Source organism: Palaemon carinicauda, chromosome 16, assembly GCF_036898095.1.
Source record: "Palaemon carinicauda isolate YSFRI2023 chromosome 16, ASM3689809v2, whole genome shotgun sequence".
NCBI classification, from domain to species: Eukaryota; Metazoa; Arthropoda; class Malacostraca; order Decapoda; family Palaemonidae; genus Palaemon; species Palaemon carinicauda.
In genome coordinates this window covers 1,289,028-1,311,740 of record NC_090740.1, presented here as the reverse complement: position 1 = coordinate 1,311,740, position 22,713 = coordinate 1,289,028, and the positions used below count along the sequence as shown (strand labels likewise).

At 40.3% G+C, this 22,713-nt stretch overlaps 2 protein-coding genes across 5 annotated transcripts in view; both read right to left on the bottom strand.

The window, feature by feature from the left end:
* The window catches only part of LOC137655606 (inositol monophosphatase 1-like), a 41,422-nt gene extending 24,643 nt beyond the window's left edge, over nucleotides 1–16,779 (bottom strand). For 2 of the 3 annotated variants that reach the window (XR_011046838.1, XM_068389510.1), the window contains exons 1-5: nucleotides 16,625–16,779; nucleotides 14,084–14,217; nucleotides 13,600–13,859; nucleotides 11,695–11,800; nucleotides 667–818 (exon numbers count right to left, since the gene is read on the bottom strand). Coding sequence is in view for 2 of the 3 variants with exons in the window: in XM_068389510.1 (XP_068245611.1) it covers nucleotides 667–818; nucleotides 11,695–11,800; nucleotides 13,600–13,859; nucleotides 14,084–14,217; nucleotides 16,625–16,690 (718 nt within the window). In the remaining variant the exon portion in view is untranslated. The remainder of the gene's footprint in view (nucleotides 1–666; nucleotides 819–11,694; nucleotides 11,801–13,599; nucleotides 13,860–14,083; nucleotides 14,218–16,624) is intronic. The other variant, XM_068389509.1, reaches the window with a different exon arrangement.
* Nucleotides 1–22,713, bottom strand: part of LOC137655613 (serine-rich adhesin for platelets-like) — a 488,048-nt gene that overhangs the window by 436,335 nt on the left and 29,000 nt on the right. The window lies entirely within an intron of this gene.

Below are 22,713 nucleotides of genomic sequence, written 5' to 3'. Positions count from 1 at the left end.
AGGTCGGAGCCCAGAAATAAGCAGGTTCACAGGATCAAATCCCTTTAAAATTCTGCAACATAAAAATAGGACACGGTACAGCAATGCCAAGAGTACAGATACCCAGCACCCAATTTTATCATGAGGACCCAGCAAAATAATCTGAAATATCATCGTATAAAAAAAGAAAGCTTCTGCATATTTAGAATTTTCTCCCTTCACCAGACAAGCACAGAAAATGCCACCCATGCACTGCCTATTGCTTCCAAATTACGAAGCGTACTACGAGGCTATAATAACGGTAGTGCAAGACATGTTCTACACATTGCAGTGTAATTTCTAATTCCATTAGCAACTTTTATGGTGCTCTTAAATTCTGGGGTTATTTTGTGAAAACAAACATGCAAAACACCTTACAAGCAAAATTAATTTGAAAACCACGATTAAAACACACTATAGTCCATTTCTTTTAGCGATGCATATTTGCACTGACTCGCAGCAGTGCCCTTTTAGCTCGGAAAAGTTTCCGGATCGCTGATTGGTTGGGGGAGATAATTCTAACCAATCAGCAATCAGGAAACTTTTCCGAGCTAAAAGGGCACCGTTGCGAGTAGGTGCAAATCTGCCTCGATAAAAGAAATGGACTATAGTGAGTTTTTTTGTTTAGTTAGCAACGATGCTACCAACCTGCAGTGTCAATCACAACCCCCCCGGCCTCTCTGACTATGAGATATCCTGCAGCCATGTCCCAACAGCACAATCCAAAGTGAAAAAAGGCCTCACCCCAACCTGCAGCTACATAACACATATCTAGAGCAGCTGACCCTATACCGCGCAAGCTGTAATGCAAGGAAACAAGTTTCAGATAATAGGACTGCCAACATGGACTGAAAAGGCTGGATTTACTGCAGTTCCAGCAAGAATAACTGCTAAGCTTTAAAATAGGTTTGAAATTATTACCAAAACAACTTACAGCAGAAGCCTAAATTTATGGAAACATAAAAACGTACAAAAACAGATTGGTAAAGGTCATTTACATGGTTTTAACCAGAATTGGAATATTAGATATTACATTATATGGAATTGGAATTTGAATTAATTACAAATCTATTACTTATTCAGTTACTCCTGAGTGACAGTAAGTGCTTAGTAAGCCTGCTTTTGCAGATCTGACAGTTCTCAATTCTCACACGTATTCTTTGTTTTTCCGCACATCTGTGAATACATCTTTATTTCCTGCAGGGTTTCATTCTCATTTGATATTCATGTTTTATCATCATTTCTATTCACCTCTCATACCAATAGCTAGTGCAACTTTTTGTGAATTAGAAAAAGATTAGCCATATTTCTTGTTCATTAATAGCTCCTTCTCTTCGGTGGAACCTCCAATGATTATGTAAGGAGTACTTTATTAAAAAAAAAAACAGTTTAGATGATCAGTAATGGATTTTGCATATTGTCGGGAAGCCAAGTGCTTTCCACAATTAATATTGCATCTTTAAAAAGCAATATCAAAAACTTTTCAGGTATTTTGTATTTTTCCTAGCCATACAAACCGATTAGTTTGCACTGAATTAATCTCCTTAAATACAGGATGTGGGTTTGTATGCCGCGTAGTGACAAAAGAAAGTTATAGAAAATGATTTCTTTCCCAAGAGAATCATAAAGTGAATACAGGTCATGCTAGTTCTTTTTTCCAGAAAACTCCTCTCAATTGTATTCACATTCTTCAATAATTTCTGTAAACCTTGCTGGATATGATTGTGCTGTTTCTATATATAGATATAGATTCTATGGTAATTTTGATACTTTATCAATACATATCTTCTAAAATTCATCAACCAATTCCTTTTGGAAAAGGATTCATTTATCATCCAGGAGCTACACTTATTCTACCATATAAATCTTTATGCAGACTTAAGGCCTTTTTCATAACAAGGTCAAGTGAATTGGTTTCCTTATTTTCATCATATTCTCTATCTATACGTTTAATGACGTCTCTGTCTTAAATAAAACCTTGTTGCATATCAATGCACTGACTTTAGCAGTGCAATGGACCATAACAATGGTTTATTGTATCACCAATCTTTTAACAGCACTCATTCTCCCCATATTGTGTTTAACCTCACCATAAAAATTCTTATCCTCAATTAAATTGAGAATTTCTGCCTTCTGTACCAAGAGCTACACTTGGCAAGACCTTTTTTCACCCTTTGAGTCAACGCTTCACTTGAAACCTGATTTAGAGCCATGAGTTCCTAGTATCACACACACTAAAGATAAGGCAAATACTAAAGGAACACAGGGCAGAAAGTGGGCTATCTCGATGCTGGACACAGAAAAGACGACCAAGTACAGCACGTACAATCACGCATCATGAAGCCTACCCTACTGAATGCTGATCAGATCAGCAGTTGGATTTAATAGAACATGCTACATTTAGTACATTTTTCATATACGGTACGTACAGGTTCGGAAACAATACTCTGGAAAGAACGCTACTAATTGGATCAGTCTATGGTACAAGAACAAAAGGGAGGCCTAAAACTACATTGAGTGACAATATCAAGGAGATGTGCGGGCTAACGATGGTGGAGTTGGAAAGGAAGGCTCAAGACCGGAATGAATGGAGATGTTTTGTGCAGAGGGCCACGGCCGTTCGACATCGAACACCCCGTACTTGATGATGACGTACATAATAAAAGAAAGATGGATATTAGGAATCAGACTACCAGCCTGGTCTTCTATACCGACGGGGTAATGGAAAAGCGAGAATTTTGCAATAGAAGGCCCTGAAGTAAGTTGAGAGTGAGGCTCACGAGGAGGTTATCAACTATAATGTACTGTGTACCATGAGAACCTTAACTAATTGGTACACTAGAACCATTGATGAGTTGGCCTTAGGTTAGTAATATACTATTGAGGCTCACTAACACCAAGCCGGGAGAGCTCGGTAATTGCTTGAGCAGTATCACCATCGCCACTAAATTCTACTAGCTGAGACTTTTCTGAATTTTCTCCTGAAGTAACGGACACATTTTAAGTTGGGAGTCATTTACTCTATAACTTGGTCAGCCATAAGATGGACATTATTTCCCATAAGAGGGACTGATAAGCTAACACAATCCGTACAAAGATTGTCTAAAGAACAATACTGCCCTCAAAATGTGAAACATGTTATTTTCATTAGTAAAATAAATTTTTGAATATACTTACCCGATAATCATGTAGCTGTCAACTCCGTTGCCCGACAGAAATCTACGGACGGGATACGCCAGCGATCGCTATACAAGAGGGGGGTGTACTCACCAGCGCCATCTGTGGTCAGGTACTGCAGTACTTCTTGTCAACACCACCTCAATTTTTCCTCGGTCCACTGGTTCTCTATGGGGAGGAAGGGTGGGTCAATTAAATCATGATTATCGGGTAAGTATATTCAAAAATTTATTTTACTAATGAAAATAACATTTTTCAATATTAATCTTACCCGATAATCATGTAGCTGATTCACACCCAGGGGGGTGGGTGAAAACCAGTGTACATGTTAATCAAGAAGCTAAGTATCCCGTATTTCATATTATCAGTTATTCAAAATAACAAATGAAATTATAAGTACCTGGTAAGGAAGTCGACTTGAACCATTACTCTGCCTTTAATAAGTACGTCTTCCTTACTGAGCGCAGCGGTCCTCTTAGGAGGCTGAACAACTCTAAGGTGCTGAAGTATAAAGGGCTGCAACCCATACTAAAGGACCTCAACACAACCTCTATCCTAGGCGCTTCTCAAGAAAGAATTGACCACCCGCCAAATCAACAAGGATGCGGAAGGCTTCTTAGCCCACCGTAACAACCCAAAACAACAATAAAAGCATTCAAGAGAAAGGTTAAAAAAAGGTTATGGGATTAAGGGAATGTAGTGGTTGAGCCCTCACCTACTACTGCACTCGCTGCTACGAATGGTCCCAGGGTGTAGCAGTTCTCGTAAAGAGACTGGACATCTTTGAGATAGAATGATGCAAACACTGACTTGCTCCTCCAATAGGTTGCATCCATAATACTCTGCAGAGAACGGTTCTGTTTGAAGGCCACTGAAGCAGCCACAGCTCTCACTTCGTGTGTCCTTACCTTCAGCAAAGCAAGGTCTTCATCCTTCATGTGAGAATGAGCTTCTCTAATCAGAAGCCTTATGTAATAAGAAACTGCGTTCTTGGACATAGGCATCGAAGGTTTCTTAATGGCACACCATAAGGCCTCTGATTGCCCTCGTATAGGCTTTGACCTTTTAAGATAGTACTTTAGAGCTCTGACAGGGCAAAGAACTCTCTCTAGTTCGTTACCCACCATGTTGGAAAGGCTAGGAATTTCGAACGATCTAGGCCAAGGACGTGAAGGAAGTTCATTTTTTGCCAAAAAACCGAGCTGTAAGGAACATGTAGCTGTTTCAGATGTGAATCCTATGTTCCTGCTGAAGGCGTGAACCTCACTAACTCTTTTGGCTGTTGCAAGGCAGACGAGGAAAAGAGTTTTGAGAGTAAGGTCTTTGAAAGAGGCTGACTGGAGAGGTTCAAATCTAGGTGACATAAGGAACCTTAGGACTACGTCTAGATTCCAGCCTGGAGTGGACAAGCGACGTTCTTTAGAGGTCTCAAAAGACCTAAGGATGTCCTGTAGATCTTTGTTGGAGGAAAGATCCAAGCCTCTGTGGCGGAAAACTGCTGCCAACATACTTCTGTACCCCTTGATCGTAGGAGCCGAAAGAGATCTAACATTCCTAAGATGTAACAGGAAGTCAGCAACTTGGGTTACAGTGGTACTGGTAGAGGAAACTGCATTGGCTCTGCACCAGCTTCGGAAGACTTCCCACTTGGATTGATAGACTCTGCGAGTGGATATCCTCCTTGCTCTGGCAATCGCTCTGGCTGCCTCCTTCAAAAAGCCTCTAGCTCTAGAGAGTCTTTCGATAGTCTGAAGGCAGTCAGACGAAGAGCGTGGAGGCTTGGGTGTACCTTCTTTACGTGAGGTTGACGTAGAAGGTCCACTCTTAGAGGGAGAGTCCTGGGAACGTCGACCAGCCATTGCAGTACCTCTGTGAACCATTCTCTTGCAGGCCAAAGGGGAGCAACCAACGTCAGCCGTGTCCCTTCGTGAGAGACGAACTTCTGAAGAACTCTGTTGATGATCTTGAACGGCGGGAATGCATACAGATCGAGGTGGGACCAATCCAGCAGAAAAGCATCCACGTGAACTGCTGCCGGGTCTGGGATCGGGGAACAGTACAATGGGAGCCTCTTGGTCATCGAGGTAGCGAACAGATCTATCGTTGGCTGACCCCACAAGGCCCAAAGCCTGTTGCACACGTTCTTGTGAAGGGTCCATTCTGTGGGGATGACTTGACCCTTCCTGCTGAGGCGATCTGCCGAGACATTCATATTGCCCTGAATGAATCTCGTTACCAGCGTGAGCTTTCGACTTCTTGACCAAATGAGGAGGTCCCTTGCTATCTCGAACAGCTTCCTCGAATGAGTCCCTCCCTGCTTGGAGATGTACGCCAAGGCTGTGGTGTTGTCGGAGTTCACCTCCACCACCTTGTTTAGCAGGAGGGACTTGAAGTTCATTAAGGCCAGATGTACTGCCAACAACTCCTTGCAATTGATGTGAAGCGTTTCCTGTTCCTTGTTCCATGTCCCCGAGCATTCCTGTCCGTCCAAGGTCGCGCCCCAGCCCGAGTCTGATGCGTCCGAGTAGAGATGAAGATCGGGGGTCTGAACAGCTAAAGAGAGACCCTCCTTGAGAAGGATGTTGCTCTTCCACCACATTAGAGTAGTCCTCATCTCTTTGGTAACAGGAATAGAGACCGCCTCGAGCGTCATATCCTTGTCCCAGTGAGCTGCTAGATGGTACTGAAGGGGGCGGAGGTGGAGTCTCCCTAACTCGGTGAACAGGGCTAACGATGACAGAGTCCCTGTTAGACTCATCCACTGTCTCACCGAGCATCTGTTCTTCTTCAGCATGCTCAGGATGCACTCTAGGGCTTGGTTGATTCTTGGGGCCGACGGAAAAGCCCGAAAAGCTTGACTCTGAATCTCCATTCCCAGGTAAACGATGGTTTGGGAAGGAACAAGCTGGGACTTCTCTAAATTGACCAATAGACCCAGTTCCTTGGTCAAATCCAAAGTCCATCTGAGACTCTCCAGACAGCGACGACTTGTGGGGGCTCTTAAAAGCCAGTCGTCTAAATAAAGGGAGGCTCTGATGTCCGCCAAGTGAAGGAATTTCGCAATATTCCTCATCAGTCGCGTAAACACCAGAGGTGCCGTGCTTAGGCCAAAACACAGGGCTTGGAATTGGTACACAACCTCTCCAAAGACGAATCTCAGAAAAGGTTGGGAGTCTGGATGGATGGGAACGTGAAAGTAGGCGTCTTTCAGATCCAACGAGACCATCCAGTCCTCCTGCCTGACCGCTGCTAGGACCGACTTCGTCGTCTCCATAGTGAACGTCTGCTTGGTGACATAAGCATTGAGCGCACTGACGTCCAGCACCGGTCTCCAACCTCCTGTCTTCTTGGCCACCAGGAAGAGACGGTTGTAAAAGCCCGGGGATTGATGATCCCGGACTATCACCACTGCCTCCTTCTGTAACAGGAGCGACACCTCTTGATGTAACGCTAGCCTCTTGTCCTTTTCCTTGTAGTTGGGAGAGAGGTTGATGGGAGAAGTGGTCAGAGGGGGATTGCGGCAGAACGGAATTCTGTAACCCTCCCTTAGCCACTTGACAGACTGAGCGTCTGCACCTCTTCTTTCCCAGGCTTGCCAGAAGGTCTTGAGTCTGGCTCCTACAGCTGTCTGGAGAGGAGGAGTCAATGCTTGCTTTTCGTGGACTTGGCACCTTTCTTGGACCTGCCCCTGTGACCGTCTGGGCGGGTACTTCCTCGGCTGGGGGCTCTGCCACGAAAGGGCGGAATAAATCTGGTAGCAGGTGTATCAGCCACTGGGGTGCGGTAAGTTCTCGGTACTGAAGGTACAACCTTAGCCTTACGTGCTGAAGAGGCCACGAGGTCATGCGTATCCTTCTGTATAAGAGCCGCAGCCATCTCTTTGATTAGATCCTCAGGAAACAGGAACTTGGAGAGAGGAGCAAACAGTAACTGTGACCTCTGGCAAGAGGTGATACCAGTAGAAAGGAAGGAGCAAAGTTGTTCCCTTTTCTTGAAGACTCCCGAGACAAAAATAGAAGCAAGTTCGCCAGAACCATCGCGAATTGCTTTGTCCATACAGGACATGATCAGCATGGCCGAGTCTTTGTCAGAAGGGGCAGTCTTCTTGCTCAAGGCCCCCAGGCACCAGTCGAGGAAATTAAAAATTTCAAAGGCGCGAAAGACTCCCTTCAAGAAGTGGTCCAGATCAGAAAAGGTCCAGCAGACCTTAGAGCGTCTCATAGCCGACCTACGGGGAGAGTCAACCAAACTTGAGAAGTCAGCCTGGGCAGAGGCAGGGATCGCCAAGCCTGGTTCCTCTCCCGTGGCATACCAGACGCCCGACTTAGAAGTCAGCTTAGGAGGAGGAAACATAAAAGACGTCCTTCCCAGTTGCTGCTTGGACTGCAACCAATCCCCTAAAATTCTCAAAGCTCTCTTTGATGATCTAGCGAAGACAAGCTTAGTGTAGGCAGACTTAATAGGCTGCATGCCTAGAGAAAACTCGGATGGAGGAGAACGAGGGGTAGCAGAAACAAAGTGTTCAGGGTATAACTCTCTGAACAGAGTCAGGACCTTACGAAAGTCAATGGAGGGTGGCAACGACTTGGGTTCCTCCACATCAGAAGAAGGATCATCCAGGTGAGCAGCTTCATCCTCAGAAACCTCATCACCTGAGGGTTGAGAAGCGAGAGGTAACGATAAAGCGGTATGCTGAATGGTTGAATCCTGAAGAACGGGTGCATGCGCACTTGCGGATTCATCATCAAGTCTCTGCTGAAGAGGATGAGGGCTGGTAATGACAAAGTCATGAGGCTGGGATGAAGGAGGTTCTGCGGGGGTCTGAGGAGCAAGCGAGGTGAGAAGCGAATGCTGTAAGGCATGAGGCTCATGCTGCATAGTCTGCGGTTCATGTTGAATGGGAAGAGGCTCATGCTGTGAAGAATGCGGTTGCTGCATGCGTTGAGGTGGCTGCCTCATAGCATGAGGTTCCTGCCTCAAGAGTTGCGCCTGCCTCAAGGGTTGAGGAGGAGGCTGCGCAGAGAGAGGCTCTTGCCTCAAGAGTTGAGGTTCTTGCCTCAAGAGTTGAGGTTCTTGCCTCAAGAGTTGAGGTGCTTGCCTCGAGAGTTGAGGTTCTCGCCTAAAGAGTTGAGGTTCTTGCCTCAAGAGTTGAGGTGGCTGCCGCAAGAGTTGAGGTTGCTGCCTCAAGGATGGTGGAGGTTGCCGCAACGCAAGAGGTTGCTGCCTCGAGGATGGAGGAGGTTGTCGCAACGCATGAGGCTCCTGCCTCAAGGGTAGAGGAGGTTGCTGCAAAGCATAAGGCTCCTGCCTCAAGTGTTGAGGAGGTTGCCGCATAGCAAGAGGCTCCTGCCTCAAGGAAAGTGGAGGTTGCTGCACAGCGCTGGTATCTGGCAACTCCCAATGCGGCAGCTCACGCATGGAGGCAGGTTGAGGAACCTCAACATCATACGTCTGGCAGGGTGGACTGCGCAGAGGTGGAGGAGCGCTCGCAAGAGGAGGTGTGCTAACCTTCTCTGCCTGAAACTCCTGCATCAACACCGCAAGCTGCGACTGCATAGTCTGCAGCATAGCCAACTTGGGATCAACAGAAGTTGGGGCAGAGGCCTGTTGAGGCATCGCTTTACCTCTCTTAGGAGGGGTGCAGCCATCAGATGACTGCGGCGAGTCCGAACTGGCCCAGTGGCTACATCTGGGCTGTTGGACTCGCTCGGTCTGGACCTTACGCTTAAGAGGCCTTGAGACCTGGGTCCAGCGTTTCCTCCCGGAAACTTCTTCCGCAGACGAGGAAATTAAGGGCTCAATCGTCTGAGAGTGGAAGTGACGATCTCTATAAGATACGCCCGCAACCACTGAGGATACTACTGTGCGCCGATCAAGGCCTGCCGAACCCTTTTGCCCTTCGACATTGCTTCTCCCCTGGGCTTGGGAGCTTGCAAGAGGTCCCGGACTGGGAGGACGACTGGCACGCACAGAAGTATCCTCATGCGCAACACTGACACTGACACTAGGCACAGCACTGGCACTACCACTTCCCACTGCACTTTTCACTTTAAGTTCCTTGACATCTGCCAAGAGAAATTTGTGGTCACTCACTACAGACTCCACCTTATCACCTAAAGCCTGAATGGCACGTAACACATCCGACATATCAGGCTGAGCACTAGTAATAGGTTCGGGGGTCACCACTACAGGGGAAGGAAAAGGTTGAGGATCATGGGGGGAGGAATAAACCAAAGAGCGAGAAGAACTCCTCCTAACTCTCTCCCTCTCTAACTTAGCCGTATACTTGAGGAATTCATTAAAATCGAATTCCGAAAGCCCGGCACATTCCTCACATCGATCTTCCAACTGACAGGATTTTCCCCTACAGTCGGAACAAACGGTGTGAGGATCAACCGAGGCCTTCGGAAGACGCCTATTACAAGTCCTAACACTACATCGTCTTTGTCTAGGAGCTTGAGAATGGTCGGACATCTTGAATTAGAGAACAGTCAAGGGGGGTTTCCAAATTAAAGCAAAGATCGTTATACCATTAATCAAAATCAATCCAAAAGCTATCTAAGCTAAGGGAAAAGCTTCCTGTATAGCGAAGGCTAAATTTCAGAGCAATACTTCACCAAAACCGTGAACAAAGACTCCAAAATCAACAGCGTATCCATGTAGGTCTTGCCGGCGGCACGACAGAGGAAAAATTGAGGTGGTGTTGACAAGAAGTACTGCAGTACCTGACCACAGATGGCGCTGGTGAGTACACCCCCCTCTTGTATAGCGATCGCTGGCGTATCCCGTCCGTAGATTTCTGTCGGGCAACGGAGTTGACAGCTACATGATTATCGGGTAAGATTAATATTGAAAAAATTGGAATAAGGATCTGTTTCACATAGTAAATAAACCCCTTGAACATTTAACACAAAAATGCATAGCACAGGCAGAAAAAGATATCTATTAATCTGAAAATCCCAATTTGGATTCCCAAAATGGAACTACGACTGACCATAATAACTAGTATCGAAGAGGAGATGGAAATAATAGTTATACTATTTGGCATACCAAAGTGTTATTATTACTATTATTACTAAAAGCTAAGCTACAACCCTAACTGGAAAAGCAGGATGCTGTAAGCCCAAGGGCTCCAACAAGGAAAAACATCCCAATGAGGAAAGGAAACAAGGAAAGAAATAAACTACAAGAGAAGTAATGACCAATTAAAATAAAATATTGTAAGAAAATTAACATTAGATTAGATCTATCAAATATAAACTATAAAAACTTAGAAATAAAAAAAAACTCAACAAATGCAGTTGTTTCTGGTCCACTGTACGACAAAAACCTCAGACATGTATTTATTCATGTCTGGGGTTTGACCAGTTTTCATCACCATGCTGGCCACTGCAGATAGGTGATGGATGGAGACTTTTGTCTGATCGCTCACAGCAAACCAACCTTGTATGGGTGCATGGGTGGCCCTGACTAGCACAGCTTTGCTGAGCATGGCGATGCACAAACCCTTTCAACATGTTAAGGTATCACCCCACTGTGACGAGCCGAGAGAGGGTTGTGAACTCAAAGGCAGGATGCAATCAACTGAGTTCACAACCCTCTCTCGGCTCGTCACATTGGTGACCCCGGACCAATGTGACGAGCCGAGAGAGGGTTGTGAACTCAGTTGATTGCATCCTGCCTTTGAGTTCCCGCACCAATGTGACGAGCCGAGAGAGGGTTGTGAACTCAGTTGATTGCATCCTGCCTTTGAGTTCCCGCACCAATGTGACGAGCCGAGAGAGGGTTGTGAACTCAGTTGATTGCATCCTGCCTTTGAGTTCACAACCCTCTCTCGGCTCGTCACATTTGTGTGACAAATGTGACGAGCCGAGAGAGGGTTGTGAACTCAAAGGCAGGATGCAATCAACTGAGTTCACAACCCTCTCTCGGCTCGTCACATTTGTGTGACACACGGTTGGTACACCACCGTCATATAAATACAATACTCCAGGGGTTCATTTCTACAAGAAATTTTAGAGTTTTAGGATAAACGTTGACATTAGCTAGCATCGAGAAGGAAGCCTCATGAAAATCAGGTGGGATTCATAGAAATAAATACTCCTTCATTCCTTCACCATTAACTTTTGTTATTATAGTGCCTGTTGGACATAAAAATTTGTATTCTATGTTCAGGATTTCCTTTTACACAAAATTCGATAAAAAACATTGCTTTTGCTCCTAAAACTCACTTCCAGAATGTAACTTCTTTCCTTAATTTCAAATAACGATTACTTTAGAGTTACTTTGTTCGTTTAAAAACACACAATCAAGAGCAATTTTTGTTTACATTATGTATACTGAATGATTTAAGGATTTGTTCATGAAAATGTTATGTAAATAAAGCAATGCACAATATGTCTATCCTTAAATACACCTTTTAACTACATTGTACAAAGCAATCCATATTTAGTTCAAAGTATGTATGGCAAGCACATTAAGCATAATCAATATACATACCCATGAACTTTAGGCAATAGAGTGGTGAAGTTGGTGATCACTGTGTCCATCTTTTCTGCATCTTGACTTGATCCCATTTCAGCAAATACAAGGGCCTTTGAGAGTTCTGAAAAAAGTGAAGAAAAAAAATTAGGAAAAACTAAAATCAACACAATAGAATCCTTATACAATTTATTCTTTTGACATTTACCTGTGGGTTAAGTTAATATCTTTCAACTTTAAATTGAAAATTAGTCTGCATCCTAAAATATATTCACCGACAAATCACGGATAATAGGACTCAAAACACAACAGTCCTTTCTAATATACATAGGAGTCCAGCCCTATTAATCTTCATTCATTATATTTCCCTTAACCCTTTTACCACCAAAGGACGTACTGGTACGTTTCACAAAACTCATCCCTTTACCCACATGGACGTACCGGTACGTCCTTGCAAAAAACTGCTATTTACATTTTTTTTTGCATATTTTCGATAATTTTTGGAGAAACTTCAGGCATTTTCCAAGAGAATGAGACCAACCTGACCTCTCTATGACAAAAATTAAGGCTGTTAGAGCAAATTAATTAAATCATATTGCAAAATGTGCTTGAAAAAAAATAACCCCTGGTTGTAAAGGGTTGGAAAGTTCCAAATAGCCTGGGGGTAAAAGGGTCAATTAGGGAGATTGTTACAGCTTGGTGATTATTAAAGTTGGATAACAGGCAGTTACCAAGCTGGAGTGGGTGTGGGGCGAGGACCCCGACCCTTTCCAGCTGGAGCACCTTCACTTTTGACCATTTGGCCTAGGAGGAAGAGGGAAGTATGATTAAAGGACTTTGGTTTTTATGGCTAGTAGTGGTACCGAGTGAAATGCACTCTTCACTATCAATGTTTAGATACCAGAATGGTCCCAGGAATGATATATAAAAGGGAATGAGGATCATAATCAAGAAATAATTCCAATGCATATTCCAGGCAATAATTGTTATCTAAACCAGAGAGAAGACATCTTAAAATGCAGTATGTTAACCCTTTTACCCCCAGGCTATTTGGAAATTTCCAACCCTTAACCCCAAAGGGGTTATTTTTTTCCCAGCATATTTTGCAGTATATTTTTTTAAATTGCTCTAACAGCCTTTATTTTTTGTCATAGAGAGGTCAGGTTGGTCTCATTCTCTTGGAAAATGCCTGAAGTTTCTCAAAAAAAATTATCAAAAATATGAAAAAAAAAATTTTATAGCATTTTTTTGCAAAGACGTACCGGTACGTCCATGGGCGTAAAGGGATGGCTTTTGTGAAACGTACCAGCACGTCCTTTGGGGGTAAAAGGGTTAACAATCAGAGAGTGTGCGAGCACAGCCAGCTGACGGAGTATCCTGAAGACTATACAGTACTACCTAATGCTGGAACCTGGGCTCCCTACTAATTATCGTTTGAGAACTGTTCCTTTGTTAAGGGTATGTATTGTTAAAGTTAAAAAAATTGAGAAATTTTTTAAAATTTGATAGGTAACTGTCAATTAAAGCAGGCTTCTGGGGTAGAAATAATATGAATATCAGGGAAGATTCATAAAAATAATTATACATACAAATACCAAGGCACTTCCCCCAATTTTGGGGGGTAGCCGACATCAACAAAGAAACAAAAACAAAAAGGGGACCTCTATTCTCTACGTTCCTCCCAGCCTAACAAGGGACTCAACCGAGTTCAGCTGGTACTGCTAGGGTGCCACAGCCCACCCTCCCACATTATCCACCACAGATGAAGCTTCATAATGCTGAATCCCCTACTGCTGCTACCTCCGCGGTCATCTAAGGCATCGGAGGCAGCAGCAGGGCCTACAAATAATTATAAATTAGTGATATTCAGCAAACTTTCCTCACTGTTTTTTTTTTTTTTTCCAAGGAAACTTGATACGTTACCTGTCTCATCAGAAACCGTGATTTTTTCTCCATTGAGGAAAGCCCCTTCACCCTTGATAGCTGTGAACATCTGCTCTAAAACAGGGTTGTACACAATGCCTAGTGCAGCCTCCTTGTTGACCCAGAGACCTACTGAGACGCAGGACTGGGGAAAAGAGTGGACAAAGTTCATTGTTCCGTCGATGGGGTCAATAATCCAAGTCGGGGCATCGGTAAAAACACATTTCTCTCCGGCAGAGACAGATTCTTCACCAATAAATCTGAAAAAAAAAAATAAAATCTTCAAAAGTATGTTACAAAACAAAGCCTATTTTGTTAAGTCCTTCAAATTTAGTCCTCCCAAACATCTCATAACAGAAAATAATTGATATTTATTTATCTACAGCAGTTGAAAACTAAGTCTAATTCTTATAAAAAAAATACCCAAGATACAAGCAGAGAACAATGAAAATCATCAACAATGTATAAAACAGCTAAAACTTACTTGTGGTCAGGATATGAACTTGATAGCCCAGATATCAGGAACTTTTCAACGGCCTTATCCGATTCCGTAACCAAATCAATAGCTGAACTCTTCGTCTCGATGTTCTTCTTTTTGTTGATCGCTTCGCGTACAATCTGAAAATTCAATACTGTCCATTAGAATGTTATGGCACAAACTCCTGCCTTTAGACAAAGCAAAAGATAATTACAGGTAAAGTGATGATAAAGTCTTTAAATATACCTTACTTTACTTTAACCCTTTTACCCCCAAAGGACGTACTGGTACGTTTCACAAAACTCATCCCTTTACCCCCATGGACGTACCGGTACGTCCTTGCAATAAAAAATGCTATTTAAAATTTTTTTTTACATATTTTTGATAATTTTTTGAGAAAATTCAGGCATTTTCCAAGAGAATGAGACCAACCTGACCTCTCTATGACAAAAATTAAGGCTGTTAGAGCAATTTAAAAAAAATATACTGCAAAATGTGCTGGGGAAAAAATAATCCCTTGGGGGTTAAGGGTTGGAAATTTCCTAAGAGCCTGGGGATAAAAGGGTTAAGATAGGCTAAACCCCTTTAATCTACTAAGTCTGTATTTTCCCTGACACACACATATTTGCAACTGTGATCACTCACATTATTGTTATTCTCCTATTCTGTTCCTCTGATAATACTCATTTCAAACATAAAAATGACAAATTCCTTCGAAGGTATTGTCAGACACAAATCAGCTCAGGTATTGCAAGAGGGGATTTAAATCCCATTATTCTAAAATCAAGTATTGAGATGGGGTTTGAATCTTTATTTTACTAAATTAACCCTTTTACCCACACCAAAAGGTTAAATTTCGAGCACATTTTGCTATATATATTATTTTAAATTGCTCTAACAGCCTTATTTTTTGTCCTAGAGAGGTCAAGTTGGTCTCATTCTTTTGGAAAATGCCTGAAGTTTTTCATAAAATTATCAAAAATATGTAAAAAACATGTAATTAACAGTGTTTAGCAAGAATGTACCGCTACGTCCTTTGGGGGTGAAAGGGTTAAATCCCATTATTCTAAAATCAAGTATTGAGATGGGGTTTGAATCTTCATTTTACTAAATTAAAGCAGGGTAACGCCCCCTGCCGTATTCTAAGTTAGACATAATACAGTAATGCATACAGGTGGCTGCTATCATACATACACCCCAGGTAATATTTCAGTAGAGTTCCTCCTAGCTATTACTGCTTGCCAGTACATAAGAGCTTACTGCATTTATTTTTTTGCGAGCGAAGCGAGCGCACGGCGCAGCAAACACTAGTAGATTTCGGTAATATTTCGATAGTCCTTATAGGTTTTTGCTGCGCCGTGTGCTTGCTTCGCTCGCGGAAAATCCATCCATCCATATACCAAGGCTCGCGGAAAATAAATACATCAAATTCTTACGTACAGGCGAGTGGTAATGGCTGGGTGGGACTCTACCGGAATATTACCTGGGATGTATGTATGATAGCAGCCACCTGTATGTATTATTATGTCTAACTTCGACATAATAATACAGAGGAGAGGGGAGTAGCCCCAGCCCCCGTAAGGTAAGTAGGTAAGGACACGACTTGTAGATTAGGTTAGGAGGGAAAGTTTAGGTTAGTTGATGTCTACTTATAATGAACGCGTGAGGAAATGGCCGCTGATATACAAAGGCTCCTATTACTTAAAGCAATGGGTATTATTGTAGTGTATTACAGGGCAATGTAACCTAGGAAAAAAACTACTTATTCTTATAGAAAAAATTACGCTCTTCGAAAATGACACTCGTTTCCGTCGCAAACGAATAGTTTCAGAAATATATATACATCTATACTGTATCCTACGATAATGGGGGACACCCCCGTGAGAACTCGGGGTTCTGGGTGGGGAAAATATACTGGGGAAACGATATATAATCGTAAAACAAGCCTTTGGAGCGTTTGTATATCAGCGGCCAGTTCCTCAAGCATTAAAAATGGACATCACCTAACCTGTACTTTCCTCCCTAACCTAACCTAGAAGCCGTTTCCTTACCTATTTGGGGGGGGGGGTAACGGCTCCCTGTTACCCATCTTGCACTGTCGTATTCTAAATTAGCCAAAAGACGTACAGGTGGCCGCTATCATACATACACCCCCAAGCCTTTTTTTCTCTATACATTACTTTCTGGAAATTAGACCCTGTAATACAATACAACTTTACCAAGCGATGTTTCTACCTTAAGGTATCACCTAACCTAACTTAATCTACATTGGCGTGTCATTAACCTGGGGGGGGGGGTTACTGACCCCTGCTCACTTACTGACCCCTGCTCACTCACAGGGCTAGTTAGCGTATACGTCCCCTGTAGTACAAAATATCCAATCTGGCCAATTATATTTTGATTTAACATTTATTGAAATGGCATAATTATACTTTGACCTATTATGAATTAGGTTAATGAATAACTCGTAGGTTAAGATTAACCATTACAACTACTTAAGGTCATAGCAACTACTTCTTAAGGTTAAAGGTCATAGCTTCGTCTCACCTTGCCTGCTGATTTAACCAGAAACATGGCAACCTTATAACACTCCTGTACGTCAAGCTCGGCCATATTTATTATATTTTAGTAGAGAAATAGTTTTTAAATCACTTCTTTCACTTTACTGTAAAGGTTACGTTACTACTGTACCGGTACTCAGTGTTGCCAGATGAGTTAGTATAAAAATCCCCAAATCTCAATGAAAAATCCCCAAAACAACACAAAAATCTCCATTTCTGACTGGTTGCAGTTCCACAAATATATTTTCTTCTTATCATCTAGGCTATACTAATATAGAAATTATTCAATATACTTCATATAAGTACAATTAAACTAATTGCAACAATATAAGGTTTTACTCATCTTTGCTTCTTTCATAGAAATTTGTACAGAATATCCCCATGACACCCAAAATCCCAAAATCTAGGAATGATCCTTAAATCTAGGGATAAATTCCCATATGTGGCAACACTGCCGGTATTCTATGTGGCAAGTGGAACTTGGGTGTTTACTATAAATGTTTGTTTGGTAAACTTCGGTTATGTAATACATTGTATTAATACAATCAAATTACTTTATTCTTATCTTCTAGTATAAAAGTTAAGATCAAATAAGATTTTACACTGTTTTATATTATTTTAAATGTATTATTTCTATGTTGTTCGGTAAACTTTGGTTATGAGCGAGAGAATGTTATCAAAAGTAGTAAATAGTGGTTATATTAACACCCCGATATGTCACCTGTCAAATTATTATTATTATTATTATTACTATCCAAGCTACAACCCTAATTGGAAAAGCAAGATGCTATAAGCCCAGGGGCTCCAATAGGGAAAAATAGCCCAGTGAGGAAAGGAAATAAGGAAATAAATAACTGAAGAAAACAAATTAACAATAAATCATTCTAAAAAAAGTAATGTCAAAAGAGATATATATCATATATAAACTATTAACAACGTCAACAACAAAAATGTCATATATAAACTATAAAAAGACTCATGTCCGTCTGGTCAACAAAAAAGCATTTGCTCCAACTTTGAACTTTTGAAGTTCTACTGATTCAACAACCCGATTAGGAAGATCATTCCACAACTTGGTAACAGCTGGAATAATGTATTATTATTATCATTTAGACGTCGTATTACTACTATTACTAATTATATTTATGAATAAGAAAGGGAAGCATAAATAGGCCTATATTCGTTAACTTTCAGAAGCCACAGTAGTGAAGAGAGAAAGCCTTTCAAGTATTTACTAAACAACAGAACATCACCCTGATATGTCACCTGTCAAATGTGTTATTATTATCATTTAGACGTCGTATTACTACTATTACTAATTATATTTATGAATAAGAAAGGGAAGCATAAATAGGCCTATATTCGTTAACTTTCAGAAGCCACAGTAGTGAAGAGAGAAAGCCTTTCAAGTATTTACTAAACAACAGAACATCACCCTGATATGTCACCTGTCAAATGTGTTATTATTATCATTTAGACGTCGTATTACTACTATTACTAATTATATTTATGAATAAGAAAGGGAAGCATAAATAGGCCTATATTCGTTAACTTTCAGAAGCCACAGTAGTGAAGAGAGAAAGCCTTTCAAGTGTTTGCTAAACAACATGTCAAATGTGTTATTATTATACGTCGTACCACTACTATTACTATTATTATTACTAAATATATTTATGAATAAGAAAGGGAAGCATAAATAGGCCTATATTCGTTAACTTTCAGAAGCCACAGTAGTGAAGAGAGAAAGCCTTTCAAGTGTTTGCTAAACAACAGAACCTCACAGCAGGGATGCCAGGTTTTCTAAGTGAGGAAAGTTTTCTGAATGATAAAAGGCCAACTTAAATCAACAGCAGTTTTAAAAGGCCAAACTATTAATAGAAAAAAGGCTAGGTAATATTTAAGGCTCATCTTTCATATGACTAAAGGCGAACAAATCTCAAAAAGGCCAAAATTCAGGTTTTTTTTTTTGGCCTGAAAAAAGGCCAACCTAGCAACCCTGCATCACAGCACTGAATAATTTATTTTATTTTTTTTCATTTTAGCTGAATCTCTGTCTGACCACGCTTAAATATTTCGAGGTTAATGTACACTCATGATATATTTCTTTTATTATTATTGATATGACATCCTATTCCTTTTTTTATGTTTTTCTCTTTGATTTTGAAAATGACGTTTGAAGGAGGAATGTAAAACTAATTATGTAGGTTTACTTATTACTAGTAATGTATAAAGAAAAAAAGTTAAGCGAATAAAAACAATTAATGATTCTATTGTTCTCGTATAATTGAGTTCTATTGAATTGCAAATATATAATTGCTAGATCATTCGTAGAATATATTGACATGAAGAAAAACAATGTTTTTCATTGTTCACAATATATATTATACAACGCTACATAATTCTCTCTCCGGTTTAATAATAAGATATTCTAGTCACTTCATTTCTTCTTACACAAAGTATTTCATGTTTAAATTATATCAGGTGAATAGAAGTAAAAGAGTAGTGAACATTATTCACGTATACACAATACAAAAATTTAAAAATGTACCATGAAAGTGTGGATTAGAGTTTATTGATAAAAAAAAATTCATCATGATTAAATTTGCGGTTTGGTAATATATAATTAATTGACTGTCTTGTAGTTTCATTTGAAAATTAAAAAAGTATAACATTACTCCTACCCAGTGGACATCATTTGTCATATACTGAGAATGACAGATAATAGAAAAGACAAACGAATTAGGGAAAGGAAGACGATGGATTGACGAGCTAAAAATGCGGGTGAAAACGAACATAAAAAGACAATAAAAAGACTAAACTGGAAGGGCATGTATGAGATATTTGTCCTGCAATGGACTGGCAACGGCTGATGATGATGATGATGATTGTAGTGTCCCGAGGGTTTATCACAAATTTATTAACTAAATTATATAAATAGTATTGCCTACACCGACTAAGAGATTGTTATTTTTTATTTTCTTCTAACTTTTCTTCAAAGAATGGTTTGAATTGAGAATGTAATTCAAATAATAAAATAATTAATTTGTCACAATTTATTTATGACAATAATTTCTTCAGGTTCAGGTTCAGGTTCTGGGGCGAGGCATAGCCTTTACAACGGCGCCTCTAACGCTTATCTTCTTGTACTGTTTTGTCTTTTCTTCCACATTATGTTCAATACTTCTTTTTTCTTTTCTATATTTGTTTCACTAAATAAAAACAATCCTACTATTTTCTTTGGGTCTTCGTCGTATGGTTGTTGTAGCTCAATTACTTTATTCCTTTCTTTTCTATATTCCTGGCAAAATAAAAAAAAAATGTATCAAATCTTCCTCCTCATTTTCACAAAAATTACAGTTTACATTCCCTCCATTGTGTCTATTAACAATATTTAGTTTTAACGTATTAGTTCTTGCTCTAAAAAATATCACTGAAGCAAATGTATTGTCATAAATTAACTCTTCTTTAATTTCTTTCTTCCACTTTCTATATATTTCTAAGCTCACTTTACTTTCTATTTCTTCTTTGAAGGACTTCATCTAAATTAATGAAACGTGAAAGATATTAAACACTTTTTCCTCCGATAGATGTCACTAAACATCGCCCGTACTGCGTTACAATTCATCCAAGGAAGTGACCAATTGGCCTACTAACTCTCCCATGTAAACTGTCACTGGCTATTTGTAAACAATGCTTTTGATTTGTTTATTTATTGTGTAATTGGTTTCTAAATAGTGTTTTTGTGAAGTGCTGATAATTATCTTAATATCGCCATGAACTGACAGGGAAATAATCTTCAGTAGAAGAGGATATATGACCATAATGGCGTAATAGCTACTGTGAAATTCAAAGGTAAGAGATTAGGATTATCCTTCTTCTTATTTAAATTACTTTCATCTAACTAATTTAGTGTATCAAAGTATAACCATGAAACACATTTAAAGGAGGCATTGTTTTAATTGAAATTGCATAATGAATAATCAATCTGGATACAATATAAAGTTCCTACTGTATTTTGAGGATTTTTGAACGATTTTGTTGTCAATATTTAGCCTTCATAGTTGGTCTTGACTGAACGAGTCATTGATTAAAATGTTTGTAAATATTTACTTGTGTATTTATAGATGCTATGAACTGTTCTGATGTAAATAATTATCGGAAACCCAAAGTTTTTCAAATCTTAAACTTCTTATAAATCCAAAAGTTATGATTGAAAAAAATTAAACTCTTTAATAGGGAAACAAACGGAATGCCACCTAAGGTACTCCACCTATCCTAACCTAGGAGCCGGATCCTTACGTACTTGCTTAGCAAGGGATCATATTACGCCCCCCCCCCTTAGATCGCTGTATCCTTAGCTTACCCTAAGACTAAGTTTCAACCATGTGTTTGCTTCCCAACGGGTACATACATACATACATATACCAAGGCACTTCCCCCAATTTTGGGGGGTAGCCGACATCAACAAATGAAACAAAAACAAAAAGGGGACCTCTACTCTCTACGTTCTTTCAGCCTAACCAGGGACTCAACCGAGTTCAGCTGGTACTGCTAGGGTGCCACAGCCCACCCTCCCCCGTTATCCACCACAGATGAAGCTTCATAATGCTGAATCCCCTACTGCTGCTACCTCCGCGGTCATCTAAGGTATTGGAGGAAGCAGCAGGTTCCCAACTGGTAACACTAAATAATTTAACATATCGCTAATAAAGATAAACATTTTGCTCATAAAGCAAATCAATTTAACAAATAATAAGAAAATTTATGCATGTCCCAAATTACTACATATACCTTGAATATACTGTATTTTACAAGGAAAATAAACAAACTGATACCACTCAACCTTCAAGTCTATATTTTCTTATTTGTTAAGTTTGTATATCAGTGGTTTTATTCAGTCAATTATACAATATTTTCAAGTATTATGATGTAAATGCAATTTATTTTATTCTTGTTCTGTTTTGTCGTTTTATGTCAAGTAAGAATGAATTTGCAACGTACTCGTATGTCTGTTCAAACTGATTGAAAGTCGTAATGTTATAAAGTACAGTATTGTATATACTAGCTAACGGTGGTAACGCACGCAGCAAAACTTTCCACATGCCAGACAATAGGAGTTATGGCATAACGTCAAATTGCCAGTGCAGCGAGCTACAGTGGGGCAAAAACCAATTGAACTAAGTGATAAATTGATACAGTAATTAAAATAATATGGGCAAGGGTATCTACCGTCGAACAAAGACCAATAAATAGTTAGTGTTAATTTGGTTTAACAACAAACTGGTAAATACGCTCGATTAAGTAAGGAGGTTTCTTAGTATGATGGACACGGTGATAAATGACTCCATAGGAAACGAGATTGAAAAATCACTTGTTCTATGCACCCGGAAGTCCAGGCAAATAAATGCTCCAGTGTTTTGATCATGTTTCATTACTATTTCTGGGTTTTTGTTCATCATCTCCTCCTACGCATATTGACGCAAAGGGCTTCGGTTAGATTTTGCCAGTCGTCTCTATCTTTGAGCTTTTAAATTAATACTTTTCCATTCATCGTCTTCTACTTCACGCTTCATAATCTTTAGCCATGTAGGCCTGGGTCTTCCAATTCCTCTAGTGCTTTGTGGAGCCCAGTTGAAAGTTTGGTGAACTAATCTCTCTTGGGGAGTGCGAAGAGCATGCCCAAACCATCTCCATCTGCCCCTCACCATGATCTCGTCCACATATGGCATTCGAGTAATATCGCTTAAACTATTACGGTAACTTTTGTTTTAATACGATGCCGGGATTTTTATGATGATGACTGGTAGAAACAACAAAGTTCAATTAAGTTTATTAGAATATAATGTTAGACTGGTACTCTTAAGATGTCTCGAAGGTTAATGATGATGATGAATACCTAATGCAAACCCATACCTCTTCAGTTATGGTAGTCAACCTACCATAACTCCAAAAAGTATGGACTTTGTCTGAAATAATTATAAAAAATATTCAAAGCTACAAAATATACTAGATAACTGTCTGATTTTCTACAAATCATCTTTTGCATTATTCTATAATCGTACCAAATTTCCAACC